This window comes from Hemibagrus wyckioides, linkage group LG26, assembly GCF_019097595.1.
Source record: "Hemibagrus wyckioides isolate EC202008001 linkage group LG26, SWU_Hwy_1.0, whole genome shotgun sequence".
NCBI lineage: Eukaryota > Metazoa > Chordata > Actinopteri > Siluriformes > Bagridae > Hemibagrus > Hemibagrus wyckioides.
In genome coordinates this window covers 9,659,026-9,678,685 of record NC_080735.1, presented here as the reverse complement: position 1 = coordinate 9,678,685, position 19,660 = coordinate 9,659,026, and the positions used below count along the sequence as shown (strand labels likewise).

At 39.9% G+C, this 19,660-nt stretch overlaps 1 protein-coding gene across 7 annotated transcripts in view; it reads right to left on the bottom strand.

The window, feature by feature from the left end:
• Nucleotides 1-2,534, bottom strand: part of LOC131346651 (mitogen-activated protein kinase kinase kinase kinase 4-like) — a 51,422-nt gene extending 48,888 nt beyond the window's left edge. For 2 of the 7 annotated variants that reach the window (XM_058380199.1, XM_058380202.1), the window contains exons 1-2: nucleotides 2,130-2,534; nucleotides 1,726-1,791 (exon numbers count right to left, since the gene is read on the bottom strand). In XM_058380199.1, coding sequence (XP_058236182.1) covers nucleotides 1,726-1,791; nucleotides 2,130-2,186 — 123 coding nt within the window. In that variant the 5' untranslated portion in view covers nucleotides 2,187-2,534. The remainder of the gene's footprint in view (nucleotides 1-1,725; nucleotides 1,792-2,129) is intronic. The other 5 variants (XM_058380196.1, XM_058380198.1, XM_058380197.1 and 2 more) reach the window with 4 other exon arrangements.
• Nucleotides 2,535-19,660: the final 17,126 nt, after the last annotated feature.

Sequence of the window (19,660 nt, the reverse complement as noted above, 5' to 3'; positions counted from 1 at the left end):
GCTATGAGCACAGAAATGAACATTGTGCAGTGAACACACTGGCTCTGTGAATATGCACAAGTGTGTTACAGTGCACACAGCAAAGAATTCACACACAAACGGTTACACAATGCTATTATTCATGCTTAGCATAAATAAAGCTGGAATTAATGGACATGCTAATCCATGACTATGGTTTAAAAAAAAAAAAAACAGTAATAAAAATTGTTCAGTGCTACTTTGGCATTGATTAAAATAAACTTTCGCTCACCAAACAATCAGATATCGAATTATTTCACTCTGGTGGTCTCAAGCATTTAGCGACTCATTTACAAGATTTAAACACTTCTGAAACTTTTAGCACTGCAGCACAGGAGAGTTTTTAAATAAATATTGCAGTATTCACAAAGGAAGCACACAATGCAAATTCTGCACCGCTACATTTATTTATACCCCAGCACTGTTGAATTCTCCAATCTGGGCTGTCGAAAGGTTTTCATTATACGTTTACAGAAGGAGTCTCCAGTGCGAGCGGTTTTTCCACAAGTAAGTTTTCCATCGTGAGAAGGTCTTCAAGACAGAGGGCATTGTGCTCTCCTGTTTCTCAAGAACTTGACAAGGTGTGTGTGCGCACGTGTGTGTGTGTGTGTGTGTGTGTGCGCACGTGTGTGTGTACTGTTTTGAACTTCAAGAGAGAGGGGGGTAAAAAAGTTGCATAAGAGAACATATATTTCACAATACATGCGATAACAGGAGCTAACTTGTTTCACGGTTATTCAACGACGTTAAAAGTAACTATAATTGGATAAAGCGTATGAGGTGTCGCTTGTTTTGTCATCGATTTCAGACTGGTGGCAGGAACTCCATGTTGTGGCTCATTTTTTTTCCCCCCGACATCATGCCGCTGTTGTGTTTTACTCCTTAAACACAGTGCATTGGTGTAACTGGCATCGGTTTCAATCTATCCATTGATAACAACAGTTGATCTGCAATAGCTATACGTCATGGAGGACCAATGGTGTAGTTACTACTTGTTTTTGACGTCACTTCCTGCGTTTTACCCTATTAGCTGCCTCAAGAGTATAGTAACGAACCTAAAAATACATTTTTTAGGTATTTTTTATCTAATAAATGGGACAATAAAGGTCACAACCCAAGGTAGTCGGGACAAACTTCCCCCCCCCCCCCCCTGCGCTCAGAAAAAGCGGAAGTGGCGTCATCTGCCATGCTCGCGCAGCAGAGCCCAGTCGAGGCGTAGCGCGTGCGCTGCACGTTACAGAGACTGCTCGCTTTTCTTTTCTTTTTATCCTTTCTCTCTCAAAAAAAATAAAAGTTGTGGCAATTGTAAACGACACGAGAAATAAACTAACGCTTGCTATATAAGGTGGCACGTGAGAGCTTTGGGTAGATCCCGGAGGTTGTGGAGAGGAGGAGAGGAAAAATCTCCAGCTCAGGACAAAAGACAAAGCCAGACGGCGAGTCACATTGTACTGAAGTGGACAGCGTGATTCTGTCACCAAGTCTTAACTGGAACAGCAGTGCGATTCTTACGCAGACTACCACGCGATCTAACTAATAAAGTGATTAAAAAACACGCCTTTTGTCCACAACGGCTCCATGCAACTCCACCCTCGCCGTCTGAGACACAGTTCCGTTTCATTAAAATAAATAAAGAACTGCATGGAGATGTAATAAACTGCCACACTGAAAGCAGTCTCATCTTAATAATTAAAAAAAGAATCCAACCTTGTACACTTGTCCATACGTGCCATTTCCCACCACTTCCACTAATTCAAAGATCCCGGCAGGGTCCTAGAGGAGAAAATAACAAATAAATAAACACATAATGTCAACAGTGGAAACATTGTTATTAAGTGCAACTGAAATAAACGATGAAAGCAGCTGTTGCGCTCTGGGCTTCATTTCCAAAACACACACACACACACACACAAGCCAAGGTTTTTCAAACAAAGGAGAAAAAACAAGAGCTGAAGTCTAACAGCAGCCTGCACTCCAGCCCTGGGTGCTTTACACACGTACAAGGAATGGGAAGAGGAGGAAAAAAGCAGCAAGGCGAAGAGAAATGTCCAGTGCTTGCAAATGATTTCCTAAAGAGTTAAAGTGATTGCATTTCCACTCTTGATACTCACCCGCAACGACGACAGGTCTATATCGACTAGACTTTTAGCCGGAGAGTCGTTCGCCATCTTCTCAATAATAAATACAATGTCTCTCGTCTTCACTCTGAAGCAATCCTGTGACTGCACTTGTACATCTGCAGTGTTTTCTAATTAAAAATATATATTGCCACCAGAAAGCAAACGGCTGACTCCGGAGCCGTTAAGGTGAAACACATGCACGGTTTACTCCATGTTGAGGTGGCAGAGCGATTGTGCATGAAAAACACACACACAAACACAGGAAGCCGGTCCGCTGATTCACACTGAGGGAAGGGCAGGGCTTAGTCAAGAAGACAACGCGACCGGGAACTGCGTTGAATTACTCACAAAAGAGTCACAGGTTAGACCTGAGTGGGGAGGGAGGGGGAAAGAAAACAATTAAATATAAGTGAATAATTACTATTTCACTCAAAAGATATGAGGAGCGGGGCGCTCGCGCTCTGAGACGCGCGCACGTGCGCTGTGGGTAAATTGGCAGGGTGGTCGAAATGAAAGGGCGTGGCCACAGGAAACAATCGGATTACATTTTAGCTACAGTGTGCTAATAAATCACTCATCCGCCTGTTTAACTGACTGATACATTAATAATGGTCTTATGCCCGGTTACAAATTGTCGAATCGACGACATAGACTGTAATTATATGCTAGGGATCAGCAATTGTCGAAGGGCCACAAGTCCCTTAAAAGATTGGTCAAGACATGTGTGGGACACTCCATATAATCAAAGTCTTATAATAAATGTGCCATTGTGATGAAACATATAATCGTAGATATGACGAAGTTTTGTGTGAGGTGACGCTTACTGAACGTTGACAGAAGGAGTCTCTGGTCTAACTGTCAGGACAAAGGAGTTTGTGTGGAGAGAGTGAAAAAAGACTCTGTAAAGAATAAAACTTGGCTGTCGCCTGTTTGTAGCTGCTCACATGTAAGCGATAAGAGGAACTAATTTGCTTTGTGGACATTCGACAATAAATTGATCAACTATACATAGATAAAAAATGTCATTCATTAATATATGTTTTAATCGTATAAGATGGCAAATCACTGTGGTATAAAACACACATGAAAAGAATCAACTTCAGGCTTCTTCCAGGCTTCCAATCCGTCATATATTATTTTCCTACAGCATTACACTGTGTTGTGTTTTATTCCTTACACGGCAATCACTGATCAGTTTTTAGAATCGTGTGATTCTACCCAATGCCTAAACCTAGGATTCTTTGCATGTTTTTTCCATGCCAGTGTGTCTTTCCTTCTATCCCATCCTGAGTGTATTTCCACCTCATCCCCAGTGTTATTCAGTTAGGCTCTGGAGCCACCACAATCCTGACCAGGATACAGGATAAAGTGAATACAGGGATGGTAACTGTGTTATATTTTATTATATACAGTCCGGTCATGAGCAGTCCAGGCAGCCATGTTTGGGTAGGTCAGTCAGGCTGTACTGTGAGTATATAATTTGTCCATGCCTATGTCTATATCCAGTTAAGACACCCAAATCTATAACATGATTTTTGAGCTTTGAAGTGAAGATGAATATTTGAAGAATTTTAGGGATCAATATCTCATTTGGAAAGGTTGAAAGCTGATGACATGTCATGTTTTTGTTAAAACCACAGTGGCTGATAGACTATATACTAAAGAATATATACTAAAGAACGGGGTAAAGAATTAACCCGTGGTCCTATTTTAAGTGTGCCTTTTATTCAAATGGGAGCTACCTTCTTATTCTGTTTAGCTAATACTTCCTTCACGTGCTATCACTATTATGCTACATGTATTATGTGTTCACATTCTTTTTTTTATTGGAAAGAACTCGAAACATGGATCATTCATAATTTTTTATTATAATTTTTATTCATAATTTTTTTTTTTTACTTTTTTACTTTTGACACCATAGCACATTACTTAGTTACCTTTCTGACAATAATAGAATCATTTTAGTAAGATACAAGCTATATTTATGGTTTAAAACTGCACACCATGTCTGGTTGGTGATGGTTGCTGATTTACATACATTAAACTGTTGCTGAAATACATAATTGAATATGATCAAAATGGCAAGCCCTAATAATTAGCTGCATTAGAACTGCTCCCATCTCAGAAACTCAGGTATTAAAGTAATCAGAGTTTCCAAGTCATAATTATGACTTGAGGGGTCGTTCATGTGCAAGTTCCCAATGGGAAACTGTTTTTGTATTTATGATCATTCTGATGGCACATGAAAGCAGCACACATCCAACATTTTGGATGGATCACTCCAAGGATACCTGAATACAGCAAGGTGATTTCCCACTTCAGCACACCTAATAATCCTTTTAAATAACTGGTGTGTGTGTGTTTGAGCAGTCCAGTGTGCTGTCCCCTGGACTGAAACTGATGACTCCTATTGGATGCAATAAATGTTTAATCAAAAGAAATGGTTATATTCTGAGCCCAGGAGCTCAAGTGGGTGGAATCCAACACAAAACATCCAGAAAGGAGTCAATTCCCTCCTCCAATGAGGTGAGGCGATGGTCCCAGATCAATTTGCAGGCTATTTGCCAAGACGCCAAATCAGCATGAAGTTTGGTCGACTTCCCAGATGGCTATTCAATTTAGCAGTAGTTTATGCCATGGGGAGCTTTTTATTCAGACGTATTATTCTGGCTGGCTGAACCGATGGCGCTTTCAAATGCAGCAAGGTGTTCTCACTCAGTCGATGCCAGAGGTGTCCATCTGTTATATTAGACACCCAGAATCCCTAAACAAACATACTTCCTAAATGTTATCATCATCATTAACTCGTGCGTTCAGTCATCTTCAGAGCCTCTTTCTCCTAGTCAGGGGTAAAAACACTGGGCACAAGACCAGAAGACATCCTGAAAGTATGCCAGTCCATTGCAGTGGTGTTAAATTATATAGTTAAGCAGATTACCAGAACAAACTTAAGCCAAGGAAGCGATTGTTTATCTGCAGTAGTAGCCTTCATTCACATATCCCTCATCAAATTTGTACTGTCATTAAGTACATGGCTAGAGGTTACAGAATAGAAACAACAGTGATGACATATAAACTTACTTCTAGACTGAAAAGTAACTGCTGTGGGATTTTGAAAGACCTAGTGATACCTCACAACTCGGGGGGTCCTGGGTTTGATCATGTGGGTTTGTGATCGGTTTACTGACTGTGTGGAGTTTTGGTAGGTTTTTCGGTTCTCTAGTTTCTTTCAAACTCCAAAAAAGACTAGAGGTTTAGTGTAAATAAGAGTGGGAATGGTTGCCTGTGATCTGTGGTGAAGTCTCCTGTCTTGGTTCCAGTGTCCCTGAGATCCACCGCACAAGGTTTCTAAAGATGATGAGTGAATTCTCACTAGTTAAAGTATTTCATAATTGAAATTGAAATGTTTTACCACTTGAAATAAGCAAATATACCGTATGTTCTAGTATAAAAAGACAATTCCAAGAACAACCTAATCTTGAATTCACATCTCATAGAAATGAGCTGAACACAACGGTAAGAACTGAACACAACAAACATCACTAGTCCCTGTATGACTCAATAACTGACAGACAAGACAAACCGGTCAGGCTAGCTGTGTGTGTGTGTGTGTGTGTGTGTGTCTGTCTGTGTCTGACAGAATCTTTGTTTATCAATCCATTCTGCTGGTAAATGAATAATTTAATGGGAGCAGAAAAAATGTTTAATAGTTTATACAGCTTTAGTCTGCAGTGTTGTTATAAAACCACAAATACTGTAAAAGAAAAAAAAGTAAAATGTCATGAAACAAAAAGCTGCCATTTGCACTTCATCTAAAATAAAACAAAGAGTAAGAATGTTTTAAAAATGGCTATGAGCAGGTTGTTTTACAAGGAAGCTGGCTCGAGCAGATGATTTTTACACTGAACACTCAGATCACTAGGTTATTTGGACACCATTTTGATTTTGCCCTCTGGCTGTTTCAGTGTCATCTAACTGTGCATAATTCTGTAGTTGGCCTGTTGACAATAAATGCACTAAATGCATTGTATAAAGAACTGACCAAGCGGCTGAATGAAAATCATGACATCATATGTACCATGAGGTCAGATCCGTGAGCGATTGGAAGGTAAAGTATGACTCAAAGCAAAATATGACTCCAACTTACTGCTCATGCTGTGCATCATAAGGTCAATAATGACCCTGCTGAGAAAGCCGGATAGAAGGATAGAAGTTGGAGTGAAAATGTATTAGAGTTAGTGCAGAGAATCAGTATGAGCAGACATGCGCTACGTTACAATATACCACTGCTGAATGATCAAATCTGATTGGTTAGACTGTGTTTTGGAACAGAAGCTCTGACTTTAGAGCAAAATATGAATGCACTAATCAATATTATCATTTCTATTGTTACAATATACACTCATATAGTGAATGATTCATCCATGGAAGGTGGTTTGTTTCCCAGCTCTGAACTGCAGGCATAGAGTTTGCACTTTCTCCTCATGCTTCAAGGATTTCCTGCCACAGGCCAAAGGTATGCATTTTAGCCAGATTGGCATGTCTTATTGTGTGAGTGTGTGTGTGTGTGTGTGTGATTGTCCTCAGCAAAGGGTCCAGGGTGTCCCCCTGTCTTGGGAGAAGCTCCACAAGCTCCATGTGACCGTGCATCAGATAAACACTACAGAAAATAGGTGTAGGGATGGATTTGTTGATATAAAGACGATTTCTGCAAAGTATTGCTTTTAGTAGGAGCCTCCAGTGTCGCTGCTTTGCCACAGGTAATGTACTGTCAAGTATTCTGGCACAGGAAGGATTTTGATTTGAAAGCAAACAGGGGAACAACCTTTCAACGCTGCTATAACGTCAGTCATAACCGTTGACTGGTGTCCCGTAACGTTAACTGAAGTGCTGCTCTTTAATTAATATACAATAGTTGTATTTGGCAAATGGCTGTGGTATTAGAGATATTAAACACTTCACAAGGCATGTTGTTATTGGAAAATAATAAAGTTTAGCTAACAGTGTTTGGTTTGTGTCGAAGGCCGCATGACACCACCATGTTGACTGTTTTCTGGTAGAGTCATGTTTAATTCCTCATGCAGGTCTCACACTGAGGCAGCTCTTAAATTCAGGAGGTAAAATAAGAGGGAGCTCACAACTGATAAGCTAATGTCTGGCTTTCACTGATAAGAGCTTTGTCACAACACCGTTTGAGGAGACTCACATCAAATGTAGCAGGAAGCGTCTGGTGAAATAAAATGGAGGGTGTAAGACTTGGGCATGTATGGAAATGCATGAAACCTTTCCATTTGTACATTGTGTAAACTCCAGATATCTTTCAGATGATGTTATCCAGTCGGAATATTCATGGTTTGGCGTTTGATATTTTCACCAACACACTTTTAAATAATTTTCTTCTTGCTTTAGTTTTTATTTAAGATTTCTAAGTTGTACCCTGACCAAATCTGTAGGTCTTTATTAATTAACCATACCACTATATAAATGATAATAGCAAAGAAATACAAACAGCTAAACAATGCTAAACTCCAAATTTGTTGGCACCTGTAATGAGAATAGGCACGATTTAATATACAAAAACAGACACAATTGAAACTGTTTATTCAAGCAGTTAGAGCACTTTGTTTCCCTAAAGCCCAGCAGCCTAGTGCTTATGTATAAATATGAAGTTTTATACCAACATCAACCACCACCATGAAAAAAACAAAGCACTTTTAACACAGTATCAAGCTAGACAATGCCATTAAATCAGGAAATTCAGGAAAGGTGACATAGAAGTAAGTAAGTGCTGTTCATGTAATATGAATGCATTTTAAGTAAATCATTAGAAAGTCCATAATATCCTCATAGGTGCTAGTTAACCACATTTTGTGTGTTTGCAAAAGCTGTGCTAAATATACAACCCAGTAACTCTGTTACTCAACAGCCACTGGGCCTCATTTATATTTGCACATGCCAAACTACACTGTTTTACAAAATAATTTCTTGTTACTTATGTGCAAATGTTGATTAACCATAACGTTGAAAGCCTGTTTGTGCATGTAGTGACGCAACAAAACTCATTCAAAGTTAAAGTGCACAGACAGCTAAGAACCAGAAATGAACAAACGGGGCAAAAGGCCGAAAGGCAGAAGTGGAAATTATTATGACTCACTTCTATGCCAATAAAAATATTTTAATTAAATATAATATCCATAATATTAAGCGAGCACTAAATCTTCTGTCAGCTGAGGTGTTTGTTTTGTTTGCTACTGACATGTCCTATGTCCATTACTGAATGAATAGTTCAGCATTTGTCTCAAGTCATGGCTTTGTGTTAGCTTGCTTTCTTTAAGTTTTCTATTCATTAATTAACATAGAAATCTGTTTTACAAAGTTTCCTCGATGATATTCTTTCTACCTGACCTAGTGAACTGTGTGTATGTGTTTTTGTTACAGACTATAAGTCGATCTGAATAAAAGCGTCATGCTAATGCAGTAAATATAACAAGGTACAATAATCTTGTGCCTGAATTTACTCCCATTCAGAAGATCGGGCTTCGAAGGTCTTTCCGACTTTCATGAATGACAGATTTCTTGTCTAAATGCTCGTATGAGTGGTTTATAAATGATCTGTTCATATCCAGCTTGATATAAAGGCCAGCAAAGAAACCTTAAAAAAAATGACATATTTTGGGTAAATACTAGAGATGGCACTATACCATTTTTTCTTTTCCAACACCAATAAGGAGACTCAGGTCCTCTGCATATGTAAACATTTCCTGTTCCAAAAAGAAATTTCTTCTCCAAATCCATTTCCAAACTTTTGTAACAGGATACGCTTTCTCTGATATCAGATCCACCATCATTTGGTTTGATAAAACAGATACCGGGTATTGGATCAGTTTCATGTCTAATTAATATATATTTGAATGAATAAATGTAAAATTCATTCGCTTAGATTCCATGTTCAAAGTTGACTTTTTGAGATTTATGATCTATAAATGACCCTCCATGCTATTTTCCAGATCTTCATCAAGGATGCCAAGATTTGATTGTTGCTTTTAGGAGGAACAGAGCAGACAGGGCGAGAAACGTAGCCAAGCTATGAGTGATTCAATAATTTAGTGTCAAGTAATTCTGTTAGAAGTGGCACTGAAAGAAAGCACACAGCAATATGTACAAAGATCACACACAAACACACACACACACACACACACACACATTCAGTATGAATGTGAATACCTCTATACTGACATATCAGCATGAAACCTACAGAAATCCCCCAGGGGATCTTAAGACTGCTTAAATACAGCAATGAATAGAGGTTACACAAGTTAGATATGTCTATCAGCAGCTTGTTTTATAAGTCAGGTTCCAGAGAACAATACCAGGTGACGTGTTTTAACGTCAGAAATTTGACAGTGAAAAGGCAGGCATCAGATCCGTAACCAGGAAGGAACCTACTTTAAACACCTGATGTCCCAGACAAGGATGACGAATCGTTCGTCACTGTCACAAGATTCCAGTGCGGTGGATGCTAAAAACATATTCACATAAAGCAGAAGTGGGGACAGACAAAGTTTTGGAATACATGAGAGGAACTTGCCAGTCAGCCATTAGCCTATTCTTCTCAATTTTAGCTTTACTATTCACCATAGCCGGGCCAGAAAACTATCCAGATCACAAGTACTAGCTCGAATCCTTTGTGGAACAGAAAAGAAAAGCAGTGTAATGATAAGAGGATGACTTCATAGTGCATGAATTTTCCCATGCATATGCACACACAAAAAGATTTGCAGTTTTGTCACTTACAGTAGTGCATTTCTTATATAATGTTGTAAGGGGTGTAAAATTGGGCTTTCTGCAAGTAAAAAAAAAACTAAAAAATTTTTTATAATGAATAAACATTCCAGCAGCCTGCATATCTAAATAACTGAATGCTTTACTAACTGTGTCACTGTATTTAATTTCCAAACAGTAACAGATACAGTAAGGGTTTCTTTCATGCTGTACATTTTTCTCTATTGTAAATTTTACATGTATAAAATGTTACCCTAATGAGCATGCCAGATGTGGTGAGGAGAAACTCCCTGAGATGATGTAAGGAAGAAACCTTCAGAGGCACCCGACTCAAAAGGGATGCAATCCTCAGCTGTGTGACAGCAGATAGTGTGATTATAAATCATTTCCCTTCTATAACTGTGTGCTGTATGGTCAAAAAGTACAATCATGCAGCCAGGAAATTCATTCGAATTGAACTAACTTGTTTTAAATGGCATTCAATGCAGAGGATACGCAGATAAGGTGTACAGCTTGGGTGAATAAAAATTCTAATTGTGGGAAAACCCTCTGTGGATTTAGGAGGAGAAAGGCGTGATGTAATCACGGTGCAGCTCTTCTCCACCCTGTACCTTCTGTTATGTCTTCTCTACATTTCATTTATGTCTTCTCTAAAATAATGGTGTAATTATAATTGTAGATTCATAGCTTTCCCTAGTTTATCCCTCTGTATATGTATGCTATCTGTATGTACAGTGTGTATTATCTCGGTTACTGTTGTATTTACAATGTACATAATGCATGTATGTTGTATAACATGAATATATTAACATTTTTTACACATGTGCTGTATATACAACTTGCACATAATCCTTTTTTTCTATTCATCTTTATGTACAGATTCTATATAAGTATATGTACATTGGCCAGGCATAACATTATGACCCAATATTGCCTAATATTGTGTTGGTCACCCTTTGGCTGCCAAAACAGACAACTGACACCTTTCTATCAGAACCAACATTAACGTCTTTAGCAATTTGAGCAACAGTCTGTTTAATTGAACCACATTGGCCGGCCTTTAGAAGGAACCTGCGTCAATGAGCCTTGGCCACCCATGACCTTGTCGCCGGTTCCTTCCTTGGACCAGATAGATACTGATCACTGCAGACCGGGAACACCCCACAAGAGCTGCAGTTTTGGAGATGCTCTGATCCAGTGGTCTAGCCGTCACAATTTGGCCCTTCATCAAACTCACTCAAATCCTTACACTTGTCTATTTTTCCTGCTTCTAACATCAACTTTGAGGACAAAATGTTCACTTGCTGCCTAATATATAAACAACAGAGGGGAATATATATACGGACATATTACCTGCCATATTTATTTGTTATAAATATATTTACATATTTATCTGCCCTTGTGCACAGTATATACTTTTTGCATTTCTGGCAGATGCTAAATAGCATTTCGTTGCTATGTACCTGTACCATGCAATGGCAATAAAGTTGTATCTATCCATCCACCCATCTTACATAAGAAGTAATCAATTACTGAGCTTTTGTCTAATTGTACAGCATCACGTATTAAAAGTTATTTTCTATTTACAATGTGATTTGAATGCTGTTGGGAAAACAGGCAAGTGGACCTGTATGTTTTGTGATGGTTATTTTCTCTCTGTGGTGTAAATATGGATGTGTCGACTCCAGTTCTGGTCTCATGGATGGTGAAATGCTTTGATACCAATATGTGACATAAACCTAGTGTCTTGCTAATCAAATAAAATGGCAGCACTCTGGATGTGTTTGACCTTCAACGTAAACAAAAACTGCTAAAAAAAAATATCTATAAATAAAAGAAAGAAAATGTGTTCCATGACATCTCTGACTGCTTAACACTGAGTAGGTTATTATTTGTGGTATCTGTATCAGTATTGCGATCAACAAGTAAGAGAAAGACGATAAAAATAACTGGTATGGCTACTCATCTACCCACAGAATTAGATAAATGTTTCTGCTTTGCAAATATGACTGTTACCAGCTATTTTCACTTCTTAATACAGCTACAATAAAAAATGATAAAATGGTACATCAGTGGTTAGAAAGCTAATGACAACAAATGGACATGTTTGCACATGTCTTTTGTATGCATGTTGTGCTTTCTTTAAATTGCGTCATGAGTCATTTCCAGCTCTAATCATCCAGACATGGCAGGTTTTGTTAGACAAGCTTCATTGTGCGCTCCCATTATACAAAAATGCACGCCATGAATGTACACAAGCCCCGACTCCGGTGCTACCACAACATGGTGTAAGATGATCATCTGAGTGACCTTTTAAAAGCTTATTTGTTGCTGAGTCACACATGACTGAGAAATAAAGCCTTCAGATTGACCGTAGAAAACATTACAGTGGATTTACGGGTTATATGGGCGATGATGCAAACACCCCGTATGACAGGAAATGGAATTTATGTTTACATCTACATCTAGCTAATCAGATCATTGGATTACAATATAAAGGGGATTTTCCAAGAAAAGATCAAAAAAGCGCACATTATTAGATTTAGTAGATTTATTCTAATCTATCCGTCTTTCTAAAAACTCATCTAAGATCATGTTATACTATTTTATTATGAACAACTCATCTAGGGTCAGATTCTTTACCTCCATATCACCTCATTTCTTAGGTTAAACATAGAAAAACTGAACCCAGACCAGTTACACTATGAAACGAGTGTTGTTCGTTTCGCCTGTTCAACATACTGTCATAATTGTGACAGTTAAATGTGAGCACTTTGTCACACTTGCTTGTTGTGTTAGGGTTTGTTTGTGGAAAGGTTAAAAAAAGCATGGGTTTGGAAATGCCACCATCTAGTGGATAAATTTAGAACTATGCTGTACATTTCTTAGATGTTAGTGTTAGTTACATCGCCATACAGTATTTTATTTTAACAAGAAATAAAAACATCATGGCAACATGAGACATTATCTAATTCAGTCGAGGGAATAATATTTAACAATTAAAAATGTATTTACAGATAAATAAGTTTGTTTGTCTTTATAAAGTGATATTACTATCTTGTTTTCTGCCGTTCAGTCTTTGTGGATACTTTGTGGGAACTCACATTAAAATAATTTTTATTATACTTTTAATAGGTTTTAGAGGTATTTTATTTATTTTACAAGCAATTTATCTTAGTATAAAATACACCGATCAAGCATAATATTATGAATACTGACAGGTGAAGTGAATAACACTGATGATCATGGCACCTGTTAGTGGGTGGGATATATTAGGCAGCAAGTGAACATTTTGTCCTCAAAGTTGATGTGTTAGAAGCAGGAAAAATGGACAAGTGTAAGGATTTGAGCGAGTTTGACAAGAGACAAATTGTGATGGCTAGAAGACTGGATCAGAGCATCTCCAAAACTGCAGCTCTTGTGGGGTGTTCCCGGTCTGCAGTGGTCAGTATCTATCAAAAGTGGTCCAAGGAAGGAACAGTGGTGAAATGGTGACAGGGTCATGGGTGGGCAAGGCTCACTGATGCACGTAAGGAGCGAAGGCTGGCCCGTGTGATCCGATCCAATAGACGAGCTACTGTTGCTAAAGTTGCCGAAGAAGTTAATCCAGGTTGTGATAGAAAGGTGTCGGAATACACAGTGCATTACACAGACCATAGTTTGATATGATATATGATAGTTATTAGCTATTTTGTTATTTAACTGATTTATATTTTGACAAATAGCAATTAGCACTGAACTAGTTTGTGTTGGCAGTTTTGGGTGCCATACTTCCTCAAACCAGTATTATTTGGTGATTCCTATGGGGAAAAGGCACCAATTTATCATCAGTATGAGCATTCTGTGACTTGATGTGGTCTTATGTATCTTTCTTGTAATTTCATCATTTTAGCAATTGTAAGTTTTCTCTTAGTAAAGAAGTAAATGTAAGACATTGTCTCATTTTACTTAAGACCACTGACAGGTGAACTGTAAGTGGGTGGGATATATTAGGCATTTGAACAATTTGAACATCTTGTCCTCAAAGCTTGATTTGTTAGAAGCTGGAAAAATGGGCAAACCAGGATGCACTATGGGAAGAAGGCAAGCCCTGGAGGCAGTGCCATGCTTTGGTCAATATTCTGCTGGGAAACCTTGGGTCTTACCATCCATGGTGATGTTACTTTGACACATACCACCTACCTAAGCATTGTTGCAGACCATGTCCACCCTTTCATGGAAACAGTATTCCCTGATGGCTGTGGCCTCTTTTAGCAGGATAATGCACCGTGCCACAAAGCAAAAATGGTTCAGGAATGGTTTGATGAGCACAACAATGAGTTTGAGGTACTGACTTGGCCTCCACATTCCCCAGATCTCAATCCAATTGAGCATCTGTGGGATGTGCTGGACAAACAAGTCAAATACAAGGAGGCCCCACCTCACAACTTAGAGGACTTAAAGGATCTGCTGCTAAACCTATGTGCCAGATACCACAGGACACCTTCCAGGATCTTGTGTAGTCCAGGCCTTGACGGGTCAGGGCTGTTTTGGCAGCAAAAGAGGGACCAACACAATATTAGGCAGGTGGTCATAATGTTATTCCTTGTACATTATGACCACCTGCCTAATATTATATACAGTTGTGCTCAAAATTAAGTGTTTTTGAGTTGTCTTCTGTGATGAATGAGTTTTATAATACTTTCATATATTTAACATGTGACAAACAACTGAATAAATAAATCACCATGCTCAGAATTATCCATACCCTTTGTATTACATTAACATATTGTATGTTTCAATAATCAATAGAAAAGCCTTTGTTCTCAATGACAGCCTGCAAACGCTTCTTGTAGGTCTCCACAAGATTTCTACAGGTCTGCTGCAGAATGCTTCCCCACTCTTCCTTCGCAAAAGCCTCCAGCTGTTGGAGATTGGAAGGCTTCCTAGCCCTGACCCAGATCTTCAACTCTCTCCACAAATTCTGGCTCTGACTTGGACACTCCAGAACATTTAAGTTGTTGACCCGGAACCATTGTCCTGGAACCAACTCAACACACAGCCATTAATGTCTAAACTGTTGGCAACAAAAGTGAGTACACCCCAAAGTGGAAATGTCCAAATTGGGCCCAATTAGCCATTTACCCTCCCCGATGTCATGTGACTCATTAGTGTTACAAGGTCTCAGGTGTGAATGGGGAGCAGGTGTGTTACATTTGGATATAGTAAAATAGATTAAAAAAAATATAATAAAATAGTAAAAGATATAATAAAATATATACAGTATATACAGTGCCTTGCAAAAGTATTCACCCCCTTGGCATTTTTCATGTTTTTTTACATTATAACCTGTAATTTAAATGTTTTTTTAATCTGAATTTTATGTGATGGATCTGCACAAAATAGTCTAAGTTGGTGAAGTGAAATGAGAAAAATATATATAAAAAATAATTTTTAAAAATTAAAAATCTGAAAATTGGCATGTGCATATGTATTCACCCCCTTTGCTATGAAGCCCCTCAAAAGTTCTAGTGCAACCAATTACCTTCAGAAGTCACATAACTAGCGAAATGAAGTCCACCTGTGTGCAATGATCTGTCAGTATAAACACACCTTTTCTGAAAGGCCCCAGAGGCTGCAACACCACTAAGCAAGAGGCATCACACCATGAAGACCAAGGAGCTCTCCAAACAAGTCAGGGACAAAGTTGTTGACATGTCAGGGTTGGGTTATAAAAAAATATATAATGTTTGATGATCCCCTGGAGCACCATCAAATCCATCATCTTCAAATGGAAAGAACATGGTACCACAACAAACCTGCCAAGAGAGGGCCGCCCATCAAAACTCACAGACCAGGCAAGGAGGGCATTAATCAGAGAGGCAGCACAGAGACCAAAGGTAACCCTGAAGGAGCTGCAGAGTTCCACAGCAGAGACTGGTGTATATGTGCATGGGATCACAATAAGCCGTACACTCCATAGAGCTGGGCTTTATGGAAGAGTGGCCAAAAAAAACTTTTACTTTTACTTAGTGTTAAAAATAAGAAGGCACGTTTTGAGTTTGCCAAAACACATGTGGGCGATTCCCCAAATGGATGGAGGAAGGTGCTCTGGTCAGATGAGACTAAAATTGAACTTTTCAGCCACCAAGGAAAACGCTATCCCATCACCCCAAGAACACCATCCCCACAGTGAAACATGGTGGTGGCAGCATCATGCTGTGGGGATGTTTTTCAGCAGCAGGGACTGGGAAACTGATCCGAGTCGAGGGAAAGCTGGATGGTGCTAAATACAGGGATATTCTTGAGCAAAACCTGTTTCAGTCTGCCTGTGATTTGAGACTGGGACGGAGGTGCTCCTTCCAGCAGGACAATGACCCGAAGCATACTGCTAAAGCAACAGTCAAGTGGTTTAAGGGGAAACATTTAAATGTGTTGGAATGGCCTAGTCAAAGCCCAGACGATCCAGTTGAGAAGATTGCTGTTCACAAGCGGAAACCATCCAACATGAAGGAGCTGGAGCAGTTTTGCCTTGAGGAATGGGCAAAAATCCCAGTGGCAAGATGTGACAAGCTCATAGAGACTTATCCAAAGCGACTTGCAGCTGTAGTTGCCGCAAAAGGTGGCTCTACAAAGTACTGATTTTAGGGGGGTGAATAGTTATGCACGCTGAAGTTTTCTGTTATTTTGTTCTATTTGTTGTTTGCTTCACAATAAAAAAAATCACATCTTCAAAGTTGTAGGCATGTTCTGTAAATGAAATGATGCAAAACTTCAAACAATCCATTTTATTTCCAGGTTGTGAGGCAACAAAACATGAAAAATGCCAAGGGGGTGAATACTTTTGCAAGGCACTGTATATATATATACACATGGTCCTCCAGAATAGTTCGGTAGTCCTTGGCAGTGACACGCCCATCTAGCACAAGTATTGGGCCTAGGAAATGCCATGATATTGCTGCCCAAACCATCACTGATCCACCCCCATGCAACAGTCTGGGTGGTAGGCTTCTTTGGGGCTTCTCCACACCGTAACTCTCCCGGATGTGGGAGAGACAGTGAAGGTGGACTCATCAGAGAACAATACATGTTTCACATTGTCCAAAGCCCAAGATTTTCGCTGCTGGTACCACTGAAACCGACGTTTGGCATTGGAATGAGTGACCAAAGGAGTGAACCTGTGGAGCTCCCGACGGACAGTTTTGGTGGAAACAGGAGAGTTGAGGTGCACATTTAATTCTGCAGTGAGTTGGGAAGCTGTGGTTTTATGTTTTTTGGATACAATCCGGGTTAGCACCCGGACATCCCTTTCAGACAGCTTCCTCTTGCGTCCACAGTTACTCCTGTTGGATATGGTTCGTCCTTCTTGGTGGTATGCTGACATTACCCTGGATACCATGGCTCTTGATACATCACAAAGACTTGCTGTCTTAAGCCTAGTTCACACTACAGGATTTGAAGCCCGATTTAAGCCCGATTTGCAAATTAACGAGCTGGCCGACAGATCGGTCTGTGATCGTGGGAAAATCAGCGCTCGGCAATCTTTATGTGTGAACTACCCAACGACGCATCAAAGAGGCTCGCTGACGCGTCACTGACACCTCGCAGACAAAATCCAGATATCTGGCATGTTAAATATCAACAGAATAGTCAACAGAATTGAGGTCACCGGAGGAAAAGCAGCAGCAGCAACATGGCTTCAAAAATAGTGTGGACACAACATTTATTTTAATAAATTAACATTTATTTAGAGGGAGACTCCTGCCAACGTCCATTTTCAAAACAAACCTCTACCGAAAGTCTCGTGTCATTTCCGGATCCACCTGTCGCGTGTGTTTTCGTGGTTTGGGGACGGCGTTGAGGCGTTGAGTGACAAGAGTTGTTGTCAGATCGTGTGGTGTGTGATGCCCTCTTGTGGATCATTAACGAATCGTCGCGTAGTGTGAACACCACAAGGACAAAAAGACATACAGTGAAGTCATGTAGTCTGAACAGCAAAGCAATCTGCCGATGGTTAAAGTCTTGTAGTCTGACCAGGCCTTTAGTCACAGATGCGCCAGCGAGACGTGCACCAACAATTTGTCCTCTTTTGAACTCTGATATGTCACCCATAATGTTGTGTGCATTGCAATATTTTAAGCAAAACTGTGCTATTACTCTGCTAATTAAACCTTCACACTCTGCTCTTACTGGTGGAATGTGCAATCAGTGAAGATTGGCCACCAGGCTGGTCAAATTTAGCCATGAAACCTCCAACACTAAATTGGCCAGTTTTTCAGTTTTATTGTCCAACCCCTGTATATATATATATATATATATACCCCCTTGGACAAATCAATAATTTTTAATTTTTTTCATTTATAAAAACTACTTTGGTCAAACTTCCATTGTATTCAATGGTATGTTTTTGGTATAACACAGTATAAGCTAGTACCCAGTTCACACAACCCAGTACAATGTCTAAGTAGGCTACTGTAACGATTCCAACTGCACTCCTCCCCCTCACCAGCAGAGGGAGCCCTCACTTGAGTTTTAGCACTTCCCTGTAACTTCCTGCTTACAGATGTTTAAATCACGCTCACTGTTCTCTCTTGTGCCTTTTGGATTCTGTGATTTGGATTTGTTTGCCCCACAGATTGATCCTCTGGTTGTTTGAACTCTGCCTAGTTGATATTTCTGCCTTTGCCTCATGTTTTGGATTAACTGCTTGTGATTCTTCATAAATCTCTGCACATGGATTCTATTCCTTCACACTCAGCTGCCTCGTTACAAAATATTTTACCTGACATGAATTCAGCAGAAACACTATGGCTTCAGTTCTTTGTTGCATATCAAACAATGAACAACTACCAGCAAAATGGTGCTCCCAGGCAAATTCTTGGCTGAGGAGCGATAGTGGGACAGCCAGGACATCACTGAGCAGCCTGACCTAATAAAACGGCCCCGATCCAAAACTCCCTTTCAGCGTGGGGGGAGATGATTTAAACTGTGGCATAGTGGCGGTCCTGTTGCAATGCCAGAAAACCTCAGGCAAACTCTTTCCCTGCACCTACTTCTCCTGTGAGCCCAATGGAAGTGAATTATGATGTGGGGAGTAAGGAGCTTTTGTCGATTAAGGCTGCTTTGGAGGAGTGGAGACACTGGTTTGAGGGAGCATGGCACCCATTTCAGGTTATTACTGACTTTGAGAACTTGCCGACTTGAACCACTGCCCATGCCCCAATACCTATAGTGTCTTCTAGCCAACTTACCAAGGCTTCTTACCAACTGGTCCTCCTCAAAGTTCTCCACACTGCCATGGAAACAGCCAAACCTTTATTCCATCAGGTGTATAGCTTCCAGAGGACATCATCCCAGGGAGTTGTGAGAGTGGAGGGCTTTCTGCAGCAACCTCACTATTAACATCAGTCTCATCTCTTATTATCCTTGATCAGCCTCCAGCACAGGTGGAGCGAGTTCCTCCCATGGACAGAATATGCACAAAACTCAATAATACTATACTCCTTCACAAGGCTCAATGTGTTCTGGGATTCCAACCTTCCTGTTCCCATGGTCAATGGGAAACAGCAGAAGTGTGTGGGAGAATGTGCACTTATGGCTACAGAGGGTGGTTAAACACCAAAGACAGCAGGCCGATTGACGATGATACCTACACTCAGACTCCCAGTCAGGCCAGCCTCCAGCTCCCTGTCCCCAGCAAGAAATTCAGTCCCAGGTACATCGAACCATTAAGGTTCTAAGACAAATGAATCCCCTTGACA